This window comes from Gopherus flavomarginatus, chromosome 2, assembly GCF_025201925.1.
Source record: "Gopherus flavomarginatus isolate rGopFla2 chromosome 2, rGopFla2.mat.asm, whole genome shotgun sequence".
NCBI classification, from domain to species: Eukaryota; Metazoa; Chordata; order Testudines; family Testudinidae; genus Gopherus; species Gopherus flavomarginatus.
Window position 1 is genome coordinate 200,836,451 of NC_066618.1, and position 17,715 is coordinate 200,854,165.

The 17,715-nt window shown below is 40.5% G+C and overlaps 1 protein-coding gene across 9 annotated transcripts in view; it reads left to right on the forward strand.

Moving 5' to 3' along the window:
- The window catches only part of RTTN (rotatin), a 155,446-nt gene that overhangs the window by 71,572 nt on the left and 66,159 nt on the right, over nt 1–17,715 (forward strand). For all 9 annotated transcript variants that reach the window (XR_007772439.1, XR_007772438.1, XR_007772440.1 and 6 more), the window contains exons 27-32: nt 657–811; nt 4,826–5,045; nt 6,646–6,774; nt 8,293–8,400; nt 14,306–14,464; nt 17,178–17,249. Coding sequence is in view for 6 of the 9 variants with exons in the window: in XM_050938794.1 (XP_050794751.1) it covers nt 657–811; nt 4,826–5,045; nt 6,646–6,774; nt 8,293–8,400; nt 14,306–14,464; nt 17,178–17,249 (843 nt within the window). In the remaining 3 variants the exon portion in view is untranslated. The remainder of the gene's footprint in view (nt 1–656; nt 812–4,825; nt 5,046–6,645; nt 6,775–8,292; nt 8,401–14,305; nt 14,465–17,177; nt 17,250–17,715) is intronic.

The window sequence follows — 17,715 nt, forward strand, 5'->3', positions numbered from 1 at the left end:
TTATAAGGTAGTAGTTGCTTTATTTTCTAAACTACATGGGCCTAAAAGAAGGATAATTTATTTGCTTTTCTACCTTGGAAGAGATCCTGCATAGGGCATATCATCTGCTTTTTAAGGAGTACAAATGAAGTGTAATCTGAGCATAAAAGTAAGTATTCAGCATCCAGCAGCTCCCATTACTCTCACTTATTATGAAAATCTGACTACTTATGGAAATCAGATCACTCCATCTTCTTTAAATGGGAGCTTAAGCACTGTTGAAAAGATAGCCCATTAAATATAAAATATATTAACAACTAAAAGCCATCAGATTGAGTCTTTCAGGAAACGTAGTCAAACAGGAGGATGTAATTTGAACTAATATGCTTTTTGGAATCTCAGGGAAAGAATTCATCTGACATTTGCATTATCTTGAATACCACCGTTTCATAATGCAGTTTACTGTGACTTAATGATCAGAATTTTTCTTATGTACTGCTTAGTAGACTGGCAGACCTAATAGAAAATTATACATTTCAGGTTTTTAAAAGTAGTGTTCATTAGTGAAATTATTAAACTACATTTTAACTTATAACAAGTGGACCAAAAAAAAAATTTCTCAGTAGACAGGGTATTAGGATAGGAATTGAAGATTTTAATATTATTTCCCTCTTTAGAATTCAAGCTCACTGTTAGACCTTCTGGTACGACCTGAATCCCAGGAGCAGGATGAAACGGATGACATACAGACTGCTGTCAGGCAACAACTGCAGAAAGAACTGATTGGTCTCTTTAACATGTTGCTACTCTGCTTCACACCAGTTATTCACAGGTACAGTATAAGAGAATCTGTCCACATGATTCAGGGTTCAAGTATATGGTTGCTGAAATATTGTGCCTCAGTAATATAAGTCCTTGGTGGCAAATAGAAGAAGATTGTAACTACATAATTCTCATATTTTTTTAAAATACCCTCTCCCCGCTGTATACATGATCGTGTATACTGTATGAACATGAACAAACTTATTTAGTCACTTCAGTTTTTATTTGGATCCGAAAGATCAGACTATGGCCATGCTATAAATAAACTGCTTAGATCTGGTTTTTTGCTAAGTGTGAGCCTCTGAAAGAATTGATGATACAATTGCACATATTAGTTCACAACAGTCTGGCTTTTGGACAGATGTGATTATCGGCAGAGTCACCTATGAGTTCAGATTGATAAAAGCCATGACATTTAGTTTAATTATTTTAAAATAAAATAACAGCAGTTGTTCCCGCCCCGACCAAGCAGCAAGCCAGCCCAGCACAAAGGACCTTGCAAGTGGAAGAGATTACATTGCCTTCGGATACCCTGGATACCTTCGAGGCTGCCAGAGGGCTTATTGAAATGACAGCCCTGCTACCCCTGGCCCTGGCCCATGTGCCAGTACCATCCAAGGGCAAATCAGCAATGTTTGGACAGTCAGCTCCCAGACCAGCATCTCTGTGCTGCACAGAGTCCAAGCATCATTCCAAGTTCCGGCACCGTCCTAGGTACCAGTCAGACTTGCAGCACTGGTCCTACAGTCCCAACCCTCAGAGCTATTCCCACTCGAGGTCACTGTTGACTGCTGGAACATTCCCACTCGAGGTCCAGATCACGCTCAGCGTCCTCGTGGCACCGTTCCGACGACGCCGTATGGAACACCAACCCCCGCATTGACTGTCGCTACGGCACCGGCTCACAGCTTGACACCGATCCGCTTCGTGGCACTGCTCTCCAGTGGGCCACCAGTCACCGGAGTGGCACTGCTCTACCATACGTCACCATCCCTCATTGTTGCACCAGTCTCCACTGCGGCACCATTCTTCACTATGGCACCAGTCATGGTCGCGATCAGCCTCATGACGCCGATCTCCGCATGACCTGCGGCTGCCAAAGGACTCGGTGCCCCCTTCGCTCCATTCTTGCACTGCTCCTCCTTCGCTGTTGTGATCTCAGTCCCCTTTTGGCAGGTCAAGGAGAGCTTCAGGGATTTCGGACATTCCCTGGTTGGGCTCAGGAAGCCTCGGTCAAGACCCCCCAGCACCCAACTGGCATCCCCAGTGGCAATTTTGGACTCCCTGGGCATATTACCAGGCCCAGGACACCCCCCCCCCCCGGTTGCCCGACCATTGTCACGCTCGGACATCCGACCTCTCAAGGCAACCCTCAGCCATCCCCCTCCGGTCCTGGAGCAACCCGCTGAGTCAGCACCCGTGACTTCCAGTAGAGTCGTCTTCATCCTCTCCTGATGAGGCTGTGGCTGGCACATTCAAGTCTGGCCCACCTCCGATGGACTTTTGGGGTCCTACAAGAATTGCTTAGGCGCATGGCCCTTAATATGAACCTCCAAATTGAGGAGGTTGTGGAGGACGAAGATCCTATGGTGGACATTTTAGGCCTGGAAGGGCCTTCCAGGGTGGCCCTTCCCATGAATAAGACCATTCAAACTAATGTCAACGCTCTCTGGAAAACCCTGACTTTCATCCCTCCCACAGCCGAAGGGGTGGAAAGAAAATACTTTGTCCCCACGAGCGGCTATGAACATCTTTTCACTCACCCCGCTCCATGCTCCCTTGTGGTGAACACCAGAGAAAGGCAGAGCCAACAAGGACCTGCTTCCAAGTCAAAGGACGCTAAATGGCTGGTCCTTTTTGGGAGAAAGGTTTATTCTACTGGGAGTCTCTCACTACAGATCGCTAACCAGCTGGCGATCCTCAGTAGATACAATTTTAACTCTTTGGTCTGCGGTCCTCAAATTCCAAGATCATCTCCCAGCAGAGACTCATACAGAACTGGGGGCCATTGCTGAGGAGGGTAAATTGGTCGCTCGGACCTCCCTTCAGGGTTCCCTCGATGCTGTGGACGCGACTGCACACACTCTAGCATCAGGCATCGCCATGCGGCGAAATGCCTGGCTCCAGTCTTCGGGACTCCCGCAGGAGATTCAGCACACTATCCAAGATTTCCCCTTTGATGGTCAGGGCCTGTTTGCGAAGGAAACTGATTTCTGCCTACATACCTTAAAGGACACAAGAAACACCATTAAATGCTTGGGTATGCATACCCCGGCTAATCAAAGAGAGCCATTCAAACCCCAAACCACCCAATGCCCCATCCCACCTAGATCCAGGCAGGACTTTTCTCGTTGCAGAAGCAGATACTCTTGATGTAGACCGTCTCATCCCCCCTCTGGACAGGGTCAAGGGCAATCCAAGGCTTCCCTAGGTCCTAAGCGCCTTTTTTGAAGGTGTGCCCAAGGACGGACTACCAGCTCTCACCCTGGACAATTACCCCTTTCTGAACTGTCTCCATCCCGTTTCTACCATGCCTGGTCCCATATTACATCAGACCACTTGGTCCTCCGCATGGTGCAGATGCGATATTCTATTCATTTCCGCTTCATCCCATCCTCCCACCCTCCTTCCCCATCCCTCTTCAGCAACTCCTCATCCAGGAGGTAGAATACCTCCTTGCCCTAGGGGCAGTGCAGGAAATGTCTCAGGGGCAAGGGTTTCTACTCCCGCTATTTCCTTGTCCCCAAGGCAAAGGGACGCCTAAGACCCATTCTGGATCTCAGGGAGCTCAGCAAGCACATAGTCAACCTGAAGTTCCGTATGGTCTCCTTAGCCGCTATCATTTCCTCTCTGGATCCGGGAAACTGGTATGCCGCCCTCAATATGAAAGATGCATACTTTCACGTTTCAATTACCCCATCTCGCAGACGTTTCCTCCATTTCGTGGTGAGCAAGACGCACTGTCAATTCACAGCCCTCCCGTTCAGTTTGTGCACAGCTCCTCACGTCTTTACCAAGTGCATGGCTGTCCTGGCAGCTTTCCTTTGCCGGCACCATGTGCACGTCTTCCCGTACTTCAACGACTGGCTCATACGGGGCCAGTCTCACCAATAAATCCAGTCTCAAGTTCAAGTGGTCACTGACACGTTTAGTCGCTTGGGCATCATGCTGAACGTAAGCAAGTCTGTCCTCTCCTCTACTCAAACAATAGAGTTCATTGGGGCAGTCCTGGATGCAAACCAAGTGAGGGCTTTCCTCCCGAAGGCCCGACACCTGGCTATAGCAAGCATAATTACCAGCCTCTGCAAGTTTCCCACCACCACAGTAAGGCAGTGTCTCAGGTTGCTGAGTCACATGCCATCTTGTACTGATATGGTGCAACATGCCAGGCTAAGACTCAGACCTCTGCAGACGTGGTTGGCGTAAGCCTATCGACCGGGACGCGACAGCCTGAAAATGGTTCTCACGGTCCCAAAGCGCACACTCAACTCCCTGCGCTGGTGGCTGGATCCTTGTATGGTGAATGCCGGGGTCCCGTTCCATCCCCCTCAACCCACCTTGACTCTGGTTACAGACGTGTCTGCCCTGAGATGGGGAGGCCTCTTCGGGAGCTTGACAACGCAGGGCTTATGGCATGAAAGCGAGCTGTCATTTCATATCAGTATCAAAGAGCTCAGGGTGATTCGCCTTGCGTGCCCTCCCTCCCAGGATTCTGGAATTTTCTTTCCCTCTCTTTGGTGTGTTCCTTAGTATATTACAGGATTCTTTCTGTATTCATCCATTTTTTATTTGAGTGAGTGTTCCTAAATTTTTCAAAATGAAATCTGGGGCTTTCAGAACTGAAAAACACTTGAAGCTGCAAATGTCAAACTTTGTCCTGCTTTATCATATACAAGAGATTTGGATACCTAGACTTATAGAACTACAGGTACAATAAGATGCCATTGGTATCCAATAAAATAATACTGATTACGTTAATTTTTATACTTCCATCTAATACATTTGCCTTTTGTATTTGGAACAGAAAAGGCTTGGCACTTACTGATTGTTTCCGAACACAGCTGGCTCTGAAACTGCTACAGTGTTTACGGGTCACGGATGCGCCCCACTTTTATGGATTGCCTTCTTTGGAGAGAACGTTACGAGGAATGGTCCATGTCACTGCACACCCAGGCTGGAGTTCATACTCAGCAACAGCTGAGCCATTCACAATTTGTATGAAATATTTGACAGGTCTTCTTGAGGTAAGTAACTTATGTTATCATTTGTATTTTGGTGGTTGCAATCATAAAACAAGGTACATATTACTCTTGGCTGTTTTGTTAAATGAAATATGATTATTGGGAAATTTTACTTGGTAGTCTTGTAGCACAGTGATTTCAATGAAAACAGAACGGTAAATGAATTCTGGGTGTGTATCCATCATGCAAGTTGCAGGGAAGGAGTATCGAATAAACAAATATTTAATGTCACCAGTTAGAAATTAAAAAGAATAACTTATGAGTGATGGAGTGAAGCAGATCCATTTTGACCAGTTGGAAATTGTATATTTAATGTCTTTGTGTTTGCTTAGTTTGCCATGTTTGATCCTCTACTGGACCTTTTAAGAAGACCTTATGAGGTGTACATGTTGAATATCACCACTGCATTGTTAAATGAGATGCTATGTTATTCGTGCATGAAGGTGCAGTGTGGTCTTCCCCTTTTGTGCACTTTGGTCTTTACTCTGTTCCAAATGAAATTAATGTCAAAATTCCTTTGGCATAATTATATAGGATTGATTCCTTTGTGAGCTTAGTAAAAGTCTATGCAAAATATAATGTGCATATATAATTTTCAAAGAATCTAATTGGTGAACTCAAAATTAATTTAATCCCAAACAACTCAAGTCTATGCCAAATGAGGACTATTTTCATGCCAAGTACACCTCTACCTCGATATAACACGGGTTCTCATATAGCGCTGTAACTGCTCTCACAGCAGCTGGTACCCTGGGCCCTTTAAAATGTCACCCGAGCGCTGCTGCTGCTACCCACAGGGCTCTCGCAGCGAGAATCGGGCGGCAATTTAAAGGGCCCGGGATTCTGGCTGCTGTGGGGAGCCCTGGGCCCTATAAATCACCGCTGGAGCCCTGCTACCGCTACCCCAGAGCTGCGGCAGCGGGCCTTGGCCGACGATTTGAAGGGCTCAGACTCCCCACAGAAGCAAGATAGCCATAAATAGTATCTTCATAATATTGGAAAACTGGCTATCCAACGGATAATTATGAAGAACTACAAAATATTTTAATAGACTGCCATAACGGAAAAGTATGTGTGTCTTTATCAGCCATGCAAAAGATGCTTTGTTTTTAAGTTATCCAAAGGGGGTGTTTTAATACAAAATAGTAACTTGGGACATAGGGTTTGTGTCAAGCTGGATATGTGTCAAGGCTAAAAATTGAACATGTTTAGCTAAACAATTCATTGTAATCCCAGACATACTAATACAAGACTCTGAACAAAAACACCTGATCATGAATAACTGTCACAACCACATAAAAGATCCATTAGGTCTCTGGCCCATAGACAAATGAAGGACACTGTAAACCTGAATGAGAGCCAAGAGAAGAGCAGGACATTGAACACTGCTGTACAGCCTTATCATAAATGAACCTCTGACCAAGTAGCTTGTTATACTAGAAATGTAAGATATTCCTAAAATTGCAGGTAAAGGCTGCTATTTACACTTAATCATGATTTATATTAACTGAAGTCTGCAGGACTATTTGTATTTATCTATGTATTCCTCATAGTAAAGCCACCATGAAATTATGTTTTGTTTTTACTTTTTATTTTATTACAGGTCATCTCATCTTTTTATGTTGAATGGGGAGGAAATGCTATGTCCTTCATGGGCAAAGGTGTCACAAAGAACACAGTACTTTGCTTGCTTCACTTATCCCATGAAATGATGGCTCAAGCCAAAAATATGGTGAGAGCACTAAAAGATGCCCTTAGTTTTTCATCTGTGTGATTTAAGCATTGACACATTGTTACTGACAGAGTTCAAACCGACAATCTAGTTTTGCTTGACTTTAGAGAGCAGAAAATTGAATTTTAATTGATGTTTTCCTTGGAAATGTGATGCTTTAATTTACTGAATTTGAATACTAGAGAATGCTAATATCACTATTATAAGTGTACCACATATACTATCTAAGGTCCAATTCTGCTAACCTTACTTGCTGAGCAGTATCACTCTGCAAGTAGTCCTTCTGATTTAAGAGGAATTACTTGCACAATGAGGTACTACTCAAAGGCAAGGATGGAAAATCAGGGCTAATAGTATGGTATTTACTTCTAAAATAATTTTGTAATAAGTATAGTTTCTTCAAGAATATTTTAAATGAAGTTACTTCTGGTACTTGGAAACAGTACAGTTGAATAAAAATACCTTGATGTGCCCGACAGTTCTGGAAATGAAGGTTCTTTTAACAGAATGCTGCACAATATTAAAACTTGCTTATGGTAGTGTTGATGTACAAGATGCTGATTCAAGAAAGTCAAAACATGTTCTTAACGTTAAATGTATGAGTGAGTCCCATTAAATTTAAGACTGTGCTTAAGCTTTGTGGTGTTCTGGACCATTGAGGTTCTGGACTCTTCTATTAAATGTCTTAAGTCTTTGTGCAGATGTAGATAATCTATAAAGTTGTTAGGTGCTTATGTGCAAAATTAAACTGGCTAAAATACCTACTAATGAGTATGGTTTGATTTTGTTTAATTAAATCCTCATAATGTAGTCCCCAAATGTGCTTGTGACCATATTCTGTAAATTGCATTTTTGTAGGGTTAAGAGTAAGGTGGAAGTCATGGTCCTGAGCTTAAACTGGCTAAAAGCAAAGCCAGAATTTTACTATAATTAATTTTGGAAGATTAAAATCCAGAATAGGAATGCTCTCTGTTACGAATGAAAAAAAATTAGTTCAGGAAGTTCACACTGGGTCCAGATAGCAGATATTTTAATTCTGCTACCCTTACTCATGTTGCACAGTATTTTTCTCTGGAAGTAGCCCCAATAAAATAAAGGGCCTCCTGGTGAAGTAAAGTACTACACAGTTCAAGGGTAGTAAAGTTAGTGTCTTGGATAGCATTTCTCACTTGTGCAGGTAATAGACAGATTTAAGTATTTATTTCTCAGCATTTATTTTTCTTTGCTAATTTAGAAACCATTATACCATATTAAGACAATAGACTTGTCTTACGGACAAGTACATTTTTCATTTTAATTTTGTTGTAATTTTGTATAATGCAAAAAGTGTTTTATATCACACAGTAATATTGTTAAGCTTTACATTTTGCTTCCAGAATCTTTGCCAAACAGTATTAGTCCTTTGTACTGAAATAAAGAAAAAATAGTTTATATAGTTGGAGGGCAGAGTTTATTTGAACAGTTACTGTCTGAAACACATCCTTTTCATTTTTTTTTTTTTTTTTTTTTTTTGATCAGGACTGGGTGTCTCTCTGGTTCTTGCCTTACGATAAAAGTGAAGAACAAGTTCCTTCTCGGCTTGGTCTGGCATGGCTAGTTCCATTATGGGTAGATAGAGATCCTGAGGTTAGTGTACTCTGGCATAAAACTGATGCTCTAAGTTGAAGAAACAAATGTATTACAAATCTAAAAATTATGTTTAATATTGAGACTTGTCATAATTTTAAATGTGTGTTTTTAAAAAAGTATTCTAAAGAGTAATCACTGTTAGAATTTTTCCGTCAACGCATCTTAAAATGAATCCCTATCCTCTAGCGCTGTCAAGCGATTAAAAAATACTAATCACGATTTAAAAAATTAATCATGTGATTAATCCCACTATTGTTAATAGAATACTATTTATTTAAATATTTTTGGATATTTTCTGCATTTTCAAATATATTGATTTCAATTACAACACAGAATACAAAGTGTACAGTGCTCACTTTATATTTATTTTTCATTACAAATATTTGCACTGTAAAAACCAAAAGAAATAGTATATTTCAATTTACCTAATACAAGTACTGTACTGCAATCTCTTTATAATTACAATTGAACTTACAAATGTAGAATTATGTGCAAAAAAAACTGCATTCAAAAATAAAACAATGTAAAACTTTAGAACCTACAAGTCCACTCAGTCCTACTTCAGCCAATCACTCAGACAGACAGGTTTGGTTACAATTTGCAGGAGATAATGCTGCCCACATCTTGTTTATAATGTCACGTGAAAGTGAGAACAGGCATTTGCCTGGCACTGTTGTAGCCAGCACTGCAAGATATTTGTGCCAGATACACTAAAGATTCGTATGTCCCTTCATGCTTCAGCCACCATTCCAGAAGATGTGCGTCCATGCTGATGATGGGTTCTGCTCGATAATGATCCAAAGCAGAGTGGACCGACGCATGTTTATTTTCATCATCTGAGTCAGATGCCACCAGCAGAAGGTTGATTTTCTTTTATGGTGGTTCGGGTTCTGTAGTTTCTGCATTGGAGTGTTGTTCTTTTAAGACTTCTGAAAGCATTCTCCACACCTCTTCCCTCTCAGATTTTGGAAGGCACTTCAGATTCTTAACCTCTGGGTCGAGTGCTGTATCTATCCTTAGAAATCTAACATTGGTACCTTCTTTGCGTTTTGTCAAATCTGCTGTGACTGTGTTCTTAAAACGAACATGTGCTGGATCATAATCCAAGACTGCTATAACATGAATTATATGGCAGAATGCAGGCAAAAAAGAAAAGGACACGTACAGTTCTCCCCCAGGGAGTTCAGTCACAAATTTAATTAACACATGATTTTTTTTTATGAGCATCATCAGCATGGAAGCATGTTCTCTGGAATGATGGCCAAAGCACGAAGGGACATACGAATGTTTAGCATCTCTGGCACGTAAATACCTTGCAATGCTGGCTACAAAAGTGTCAAGTGGATGCCTGTTCTCATTTTCAGGTGATATTGTACATAAGAAGCAGTCAGCAGTATCTCCTGTAAATATAAACAAACTTGTTTGTCTTAACAATTGGCTGATAAAGAAATAGGACTGAATGAACTTGTGGGCTCTAAAGTTTTACATTGTTGTGTTTTTGAGTGCAGTTATGTAACAAAAAAAATCTACATATGTAAGTTGCACTTTCACGATAAAGAGATTGCACTAAAGTACTTGTATAAGGTGAATTGAAAAAATATTATTTCTTATTTTTACAGTGCAAATATTTGTAATAAAAATAATATAAAGTGAGCACTGTACACTTTGTATTCTGTGTTTTAATAGAAATCAATATATTGAAAATATGGAAAAACATCCAAAAATATTTAATAAATTGTTATTGGTATTCTATTTTTTAACAGTGCGATTAACTGAGATTAATCGACAGCCCTACTATCCTCATTTCCCTGTCTCCCCTCACCTTCTGTTCTTTTCTTGATAATCCAGGATAGTTGTTCCTGGGGCCTTAACATGGAAGAGATTTGTTTGCATTAGTTTAACTAGGCAGAAACATTTTGAAATGCTCTTTTAAAAAGTTGTTTGCAGTGCTGTGGTAGTGTTTTGGTTCCAGGATATTAGAGAGACAAGGTGGATGAGGTAATATCTTCTATTGGACCATCTTCTGCTCGTGAAAGAGACAATCTGTCAAGCTTACACAGAGCTCTGCTTCAAGTCTGGGAATGGTACTCAAGGCATGGATACACTTGCAGATGTAGAGCGCAGTAGGGAAAGCACTGCAGTCTGTCCATACTGACAGCTTCAAGCGCACTAATGTGGCCACATTTGCGGCCCTTGCATTGGTATTGGGAGCGATGCATTATGGGCAGCTATCCCAGCTTGCAAGTGACTGCAAAGTGCTTTTCAAATGAGAAGGGTAGGGTGGTATGTGGCAGGGAATGTGTTGTGTGTATGTGGAGGGAAAGAGTGAGTTTTTTGGGGGTCTGAGAGCATGTCAGCATGCTGTCTTGTAAGTTCAGACAGCAGCAGACCCCCACCTCTCTCTCTCTCACACAGCATTCCATACTAATGGTTGCTTTGTCTCAGGGAAGATAAGCAGCTGGATGTCAGAAATGGAGCTTTCAAAGGGCCTATCCGCATTCCTGCTGAGATTCAGAACAAAGACAAGAATGGCCACTTGACTTAAGGCAATTGTGAGACGTTCCCGGAGGCTGATCAGAGCACAGTAGTGCAACACCCAATTCACACTGGTGCCGCAGCACTCCAGTGGGGGCACAGCAAACGTTATTCCACTCGTCGAGGTGGAGTACCAGCAGTGTTGTAGCCGCGGAGTCAGAGAACTCTACATGCCTTGCCAGTGTGGACTGGTAGTGCGCCTGAGGCTCCTGGGTTGCGCTGTAACTCGCAAGTGTAGACCGTCCCTCAATGTCACAGCTAAATACAAGAGTGGAATCAATAAGGAATTAACATATGTTGCAAGAGACCATTTGAAGTGGTCAATTAACTTCTGCAATCGTAGGACAGAGGTGGATGAGTGAGTTGCAGATGGTTGCAATGCGCTATAAATCCAGTCTTTATTAAGTCCATGATATTTGGTGTCTATGTTTTTGGAGTTATGAATTTAAGTTCCCAGGCTTTTGTTTTTGAAGGTATGCAGGTTTCCTTTGAGAACAAGGACTAAGAGGTCAGATATGGAGTGGAAAGTGTTCTTCCCAGGTGATACTGTGTATTTGTCTTTTATCATTTTCCTGTGTGAGTGCATTCAAGAGCGTAGTGTCTTGTTTCACCCACATAGTTGTTGGGCCAGTTAGTGCACTGGATGAGGTACACCACATGTTGTGATAGGCATGTGTAGGACTCAAGGATCTTGAAAGGTGTGTTGGAGGCATATTGATCATTGTAGCATGAGAGATATGTCTGCAAGTTTTGCGTCTGTTTTTATGGCAGGGACTGATGCCACCTTGAGTTGGTGAATCCTGAGCTGCACGGATCTTGCTTTTGGTGTTAAGTTTGGAGAGAGTGTTTGAAGGCCAGAAGAGAGGATTGAGAAAGATTTCTTTCATAATGTGGTATCCATCAAGTATGGGTTGTAATTTTTTAATGATAAGCCATGTGGGCTTCAGGGTGGGATGTTCAGTCAGAAGCTTTTTGTTTTGTCTTTTGTTTTTCCTGTGTTGAAATAGGTTCTCTCAGGGTTTTAGAACTGTGTTCCTGCTCCGCTCCATTTCCAGGCAAAACTCTGCAGCTCTACTGCTCCGCACTCCAGCTTCGGGCCCTGCTCCAAAGCCCTGGGTTATCTCAGAGTATTTGGATGGCCCGTTCCATGATGGTGTCCTTGTTTAGTGAAGGCAGTTTTAAGTGTGTTAAGTTGTATATCCTGGGTTTTTTTCTTGGAGCATATTTCTGTGGTATCTGAGTGCCTGACTGTAGATAACTAATTTCTTGAGGTGGTTACTAAATCTGTTAAGGTAAGAGGGGTGATGCATGAGTTTCTTGATATACTTCCATTGTTGAAGCTGATCATGGTGTCCAGGAAGTTCATGTTGGTGTGGGACTATTCTAGAGAGAGTTTGATGGATGAGTGTGGTGGTTGAAGTTGTGGTGGAAATCTGTGAGGGAGTTTAGGATGTCTTCCCAGAGGATACCAATATCTTTGATGTGTCTCCGGTATATCACTGGTTTTGTGGTGCATTTGACCAGATATTCTTCCTCACGTTGGCCCATTGGGAAGTGATCCTAGTATCCGGGGCTGATTTAAAACAAAACAAAACACTGTGTCCCCTGTGGGCAAACACTTCTTACAAAATAATCACTACATATTGGTCTTTGTTTTCAAAGGAAACCTGCACTACACCTTCATAAGACAAGACTGGGAACTTAAACTGATAACTCTGCTAGACACCAAAAATCATGGACTTAATAAAGACTGGATTTCTGGCTTGTTACAACAGTCTGCAACCCACTGACCTTCCTTTGTCCAGCTACTGTAGAGGTGTTAGAGACCATTCAATAAGCAGTTACAATATGAGTTAACTTGTTATCGGTTCCACCTTTGTATTTAGCTATGACATTGATTACCTTCCCCAGACCTGAGGAAGAGCTCTCATAAGCTTGAAAGCTTGTCTCTTTCATCAACAGAAGTTGGTCCAATAAAAGATATTACCTCACCCACCTTGTCGCTACTTAAAAAAATGTTCCTATTAACATGACATTCATAAAAATTTAAAGCAAATTTGCTCAGACTCAAAACTATCAAGAACATTTTATTTAAAATTGGTTCTCTGGAACTTTACGTATACAATTCCAGAATAGGCTCACTCTGAAAAGTAACTAGATAATGCCATCTCCTTACTCATCATATCTGCTTTCTGTGTGTATTCAGTCCTATTGCCTTATTTTAGCAACTATCTTTGGTTTGATCTTTAGTGGCAGTTAGATGACACTATGATGGTGGGCACCAGAGATGAATATAAATAGAAAATTTTGGGCTTGCTGTCTTTTTTTTCACAAAATGTTATGACCACATTGACGAGAGGACTATCTGAGGGAGTATTTTTGTATTTTACAGTTTGGGTAACAAGGTGTTCATGAACAACTCACTATCCATATTTAGTCAGGGATACAGTCATAGTAACCTACTTACTAAAACAGTGTATAAACAGCTTTGATCACCCAGGATTCAAGACTAGTTTAAACACTGGTGCCATTTACAGTTAAAAAGAATATTCAGGTGTTCTTCTTTCATGACATCTTAAGATGTTTGTAGGCTCCATATAAGGTATCTGCATCCATTTTCCTACTGAGCAGTTAATATTAAATGGTGAATGCTGTACTATTTTGTTTATACTTGTTAATGAAAATATATATACAGTAAAATGCTCCTTTTATATAGTGCAGGGATAGGCAACCATTGGCAGACACCTTGCCAGGGTAAGGACCCTGGTGAGCCGGGCCAACTTGTTTATCTGCCACGTCTGCCGGTTCGGCCGATCGCAGCTCCCATTGGCTGCAGTTTGCCGTCCCAGGCCAATGGGGGCAGCGGGAAGCCGAGCAGGTCGAGGGATGTGCTGGCTGTCACTTCTTGCTGCCTCCATTGGCCTGGAGTGGTGAACCGCGACTGGTGGGAGCCATGATCGGCCGAACCTGCGGATGCGGCAGGTAAACAAACCAACCTGGCCCACCAGAGTGCTTACACTGGTGAGCCGTGTGCCGAAAGTTGCTGATCCCTGATATAGTGTTACAAAAATAGAGGTGTGCACAACCCTGAGACCACTTAAAGATGTTCACATATATTTTCAGTTTTCTAGACATTCCTGATCTGTTTGTTAAATGGAGAGAATTATCTCATCCAAATACCGAAAGCTATGTTGTTGGTCTTTTATATGCTCTTCTATGATAATACAAGTAATTCATTAGTAGCTGTTCAAGAGAATTTAGAGATAATGAAGACTGCATGCTTTATTATAAAGGTTTCAGAATGAACTATGAAATATTAACATTTCATACAATGAAATGCAGCTTCTTTCTTGCTAAAATGTTCCAGGTAAGGTTCACCTCCCTTGGAATCGGATCAGCTCTTACATCTCTTGAATTAGGATGCGTTGCTTTAGCGGACAGCTGTCAGAACATTTCAGGAGGGTTATGGGGAACAGTGATAAACATTCTTCTGGACCAATTGGAATGTAGCATGGTACGCAGAGAGGTATGTCTTTGTCCTATTGTCCATGAATGCACATTTCTTTTATGAATGTATCTTCAAGGGGAAAAACTAGTACACGATGCTTTCTTTGTAAGCTGTTACTGAGAGGAAAGCTTCCAAGACTTTATCTCAGGTGGCACACCATTCCTGCTGCCTTGTAAGTTAAATGCTACCTAATGAAAATGCATCTTTTTCTTTCTTGTTTTAGCATTTGCTTGAAAAGCACCAGAGACATGACTACTAATGTAAAACAGAAGTAATTTGTTTTAGTGATATACTAGTCTCAATGGGGTCATAAAAATAATGAGTTGCATACAAAGATATTGTCTGCGGTTACTTTCTTTAACCTTATAAGAACAATCTCTAGCCATTCTTGCTATACATTTTTATAGCATCTTGAAGTCTAGACTGCAAATGGTTTTAAGTTCATTTTGATGTGGTATGTAATGCAGAGGCTTTTCTTATCTGCTTTTCTCTGTGTTAAAAGAACTTAAAGGTTGGGTTCACTTTATGCTCATTACTTAACTTTGCACATTAAACTGTGTATTTTTCTTTTATTAAATAGAAAAGTGTATCAAAATATTTATTAGTAATAAGTGACACACGTGCTACAGATTATAAATTAGAATCTTAATCCTCTGCAGTTAGAGACCACTTTCACATTGGTAGCTAACACCACAGCACTGTGTAAAATAAGCTATTTCATTATACGTTCAATTTGTATTTATTATCCAGTAGCTGCTTACTTAATGTAAATAGTTTAAAAAAGTACTCTAGAGGTCTGTCTTTTCACATGTTATTCAATGGGTGGTTTGTAAGCAACAAAAACTGCAAGATGATGACTAGTAGTTTGTCTATTGCTAGCTAAGAACACCATGATACTCAAATATAAAGCACAAAGTGGTGCGCGCTTTCAAAAGCAGTGTATGGTACTGGTCTCTGTTGCAAGTTCTGTTAAATTCTGGAATAAGCTCAAATTTTATTTTTACGTTGATACTTTAAGGTTGATGCACAATTCATGGAGAAGCATCAGAGGTATATTTTGCCCAGTGTAACAAGTATATGTAATACAATAAGCAATGAAGCATCTCACCTTAAATAGAAAATTCTTGTTTCTTGTTTGTTGATAAACCATTCCCTGGATACCTCTCATGGACTGGGAGAAAGCCTTATGAACAGTTGAGCAATTGACCTCTCGGAGTGCATCCCTAGACAAGTGTTTGTCCAACCTGTTCGTAAAAACATCCATTGATGAGGATTCCACAGACTCCCTTGGAAGCCTATTCCAGGATTTAACTTTCTAATTATAAGGGTAGTTTTCCCTAATATTTAACCTAAATCTCCCTTGCTGCAGATTAAGCCCATTATTTTTTGTCCTGCCTTTTAATAGATATGGAGGACAATGGATCACCATCCTCTTAATAACAACCTTTAACATATTTGAAGACTGTTATAAGGTTCTCCTCCTCACCTTCTCCTTCAGTCTTCTTTTCTCAGGAATAAGCATGCCTAGTTTATTAACCTTTCCTCATAGGCCATGTTTTCTAAACCTCTTATAATTTTTTTTGCTCTCCCATGGACTCCATCTCCAAATTTTCCACATCATTTTTAAAGTTTAGAGCCCAAAACTGGACATGGTACTCCAGCTGAGTCCTCCCCAGTGCTAAGTAGAGAGGACAGTTACCTCCCAGATATTATGCTCAACACTGCTGTTAATATACTCCAGAATAATATTAGCCTCTTTCACTACTGTGTCACATTGTTGGCTGATATTCAATTTTTGATTCATTATCCCCCCCAGGTCTTTTTCTGCAGTATTACCGCCTAAGGCAGTTATTCCCCATTATGTGTAGTTGGGAATTTGATTTTCCCTTCCTAAGTGTCGCACTTGTCTTTATTGAATTTCATCTTGTTGATTTCAGATCAGTTCTCTAATTTGTCAAGGTCATTTTGAATTCTTATCCTATCCTCCAAAGTGCTTGCAACCCCTCTGAGCTTGGTGTCATCCACAAATTTGATAAGTCTACTCTCCACTCCATTATCCATTCATTAATGAAAATATTGAATAGTACTAGACCCAATACTAACCCCTGTGGGACACTACTAGATACACCCTCCATTTGGTAGTGAATTGTCCTACACCAATAATCTTACAATTTAAACAAAAATAGTCAATCACATAATGCACTGAGGGTCATTGTTGAAGGATTTTGCTGAAGTGCAGTGTCTTAAAAAGAGTCAACTTGAAATCTACCCATTTTAAAGTTTGAAGTAGTCTCGGTTACTACACCTGCCCCAGACTTAATCTGCCTTTTTTGATGTCTTTAAAATCATATTTCCCTGTTCTTTCAAAATATTTTTCTCTTGACTGCTGCTCTATAAAATCCACACCAACATTATACTGGGAAAACAATAAACTGCTGTATTAAATGCTTTCAGTTTCACAAAGTGAAGATTTTTTTTTCTCTGACTTTGTTATAGTTGTTGTAGGTGTTTGTGATTTTTAAGTTGACTCTGTCCCTTTTAAACTTTCTAGAAGCTTAAAATTTGAAACCGCCTCAGGAATAGTTAAGTCAGAAGGGTGACTTGCTGATTAACATATCAATTTGACCTATGCTTTTGCTTTTAAAGTGCTGTTGGATCTGGTTACTTTGCTTTGCTTTGTTTAGCTGCTGCAGCAAGATGGCAGTATCCATGCTTTCATTTCTTTTTTTAGGCTGCTTTTATTCTTCAGAATCTTCTTGTAATCCCAATGCCAACTGAAGAACTGAAAGATTGTGCTTGGCAGGTGAGTGACAACATTTTAGTAAGAAAAGTCCATGTGATAGAAGTAGATTAATTGAAATTAAAACAATTTTGCATCCTCAGATATTTATTGCATGTAAGTATAAGTGAAAGAAATCATTCTGTGTAGCTGTCAGAGCTGATTCAGGTATTTTTCAAATGAAAAATATGAATATTCCTATTCTTTTCATGTTTTCAGTTAGAGTTGGAGAGAAAAATATCTTTTTGTTTAACTATATGGAATGCAATATACAAAGTGCAGCTGATAGTCTCCATTTATATTAGTGATATTACACAACATGAGTAATTCAGATTTCTTGAGACATATTAGTAATTTGTTTTGACCAAACTCAGAATGTGATATTACTTAGGAAAAAAAAGCTCTTTGGGCATATATTTTAATCCATTATTAAACATGTTAAAAGTATCAATAGGTGAAAACAGTCATCAGCCCTCCTCCATCTCCCCCC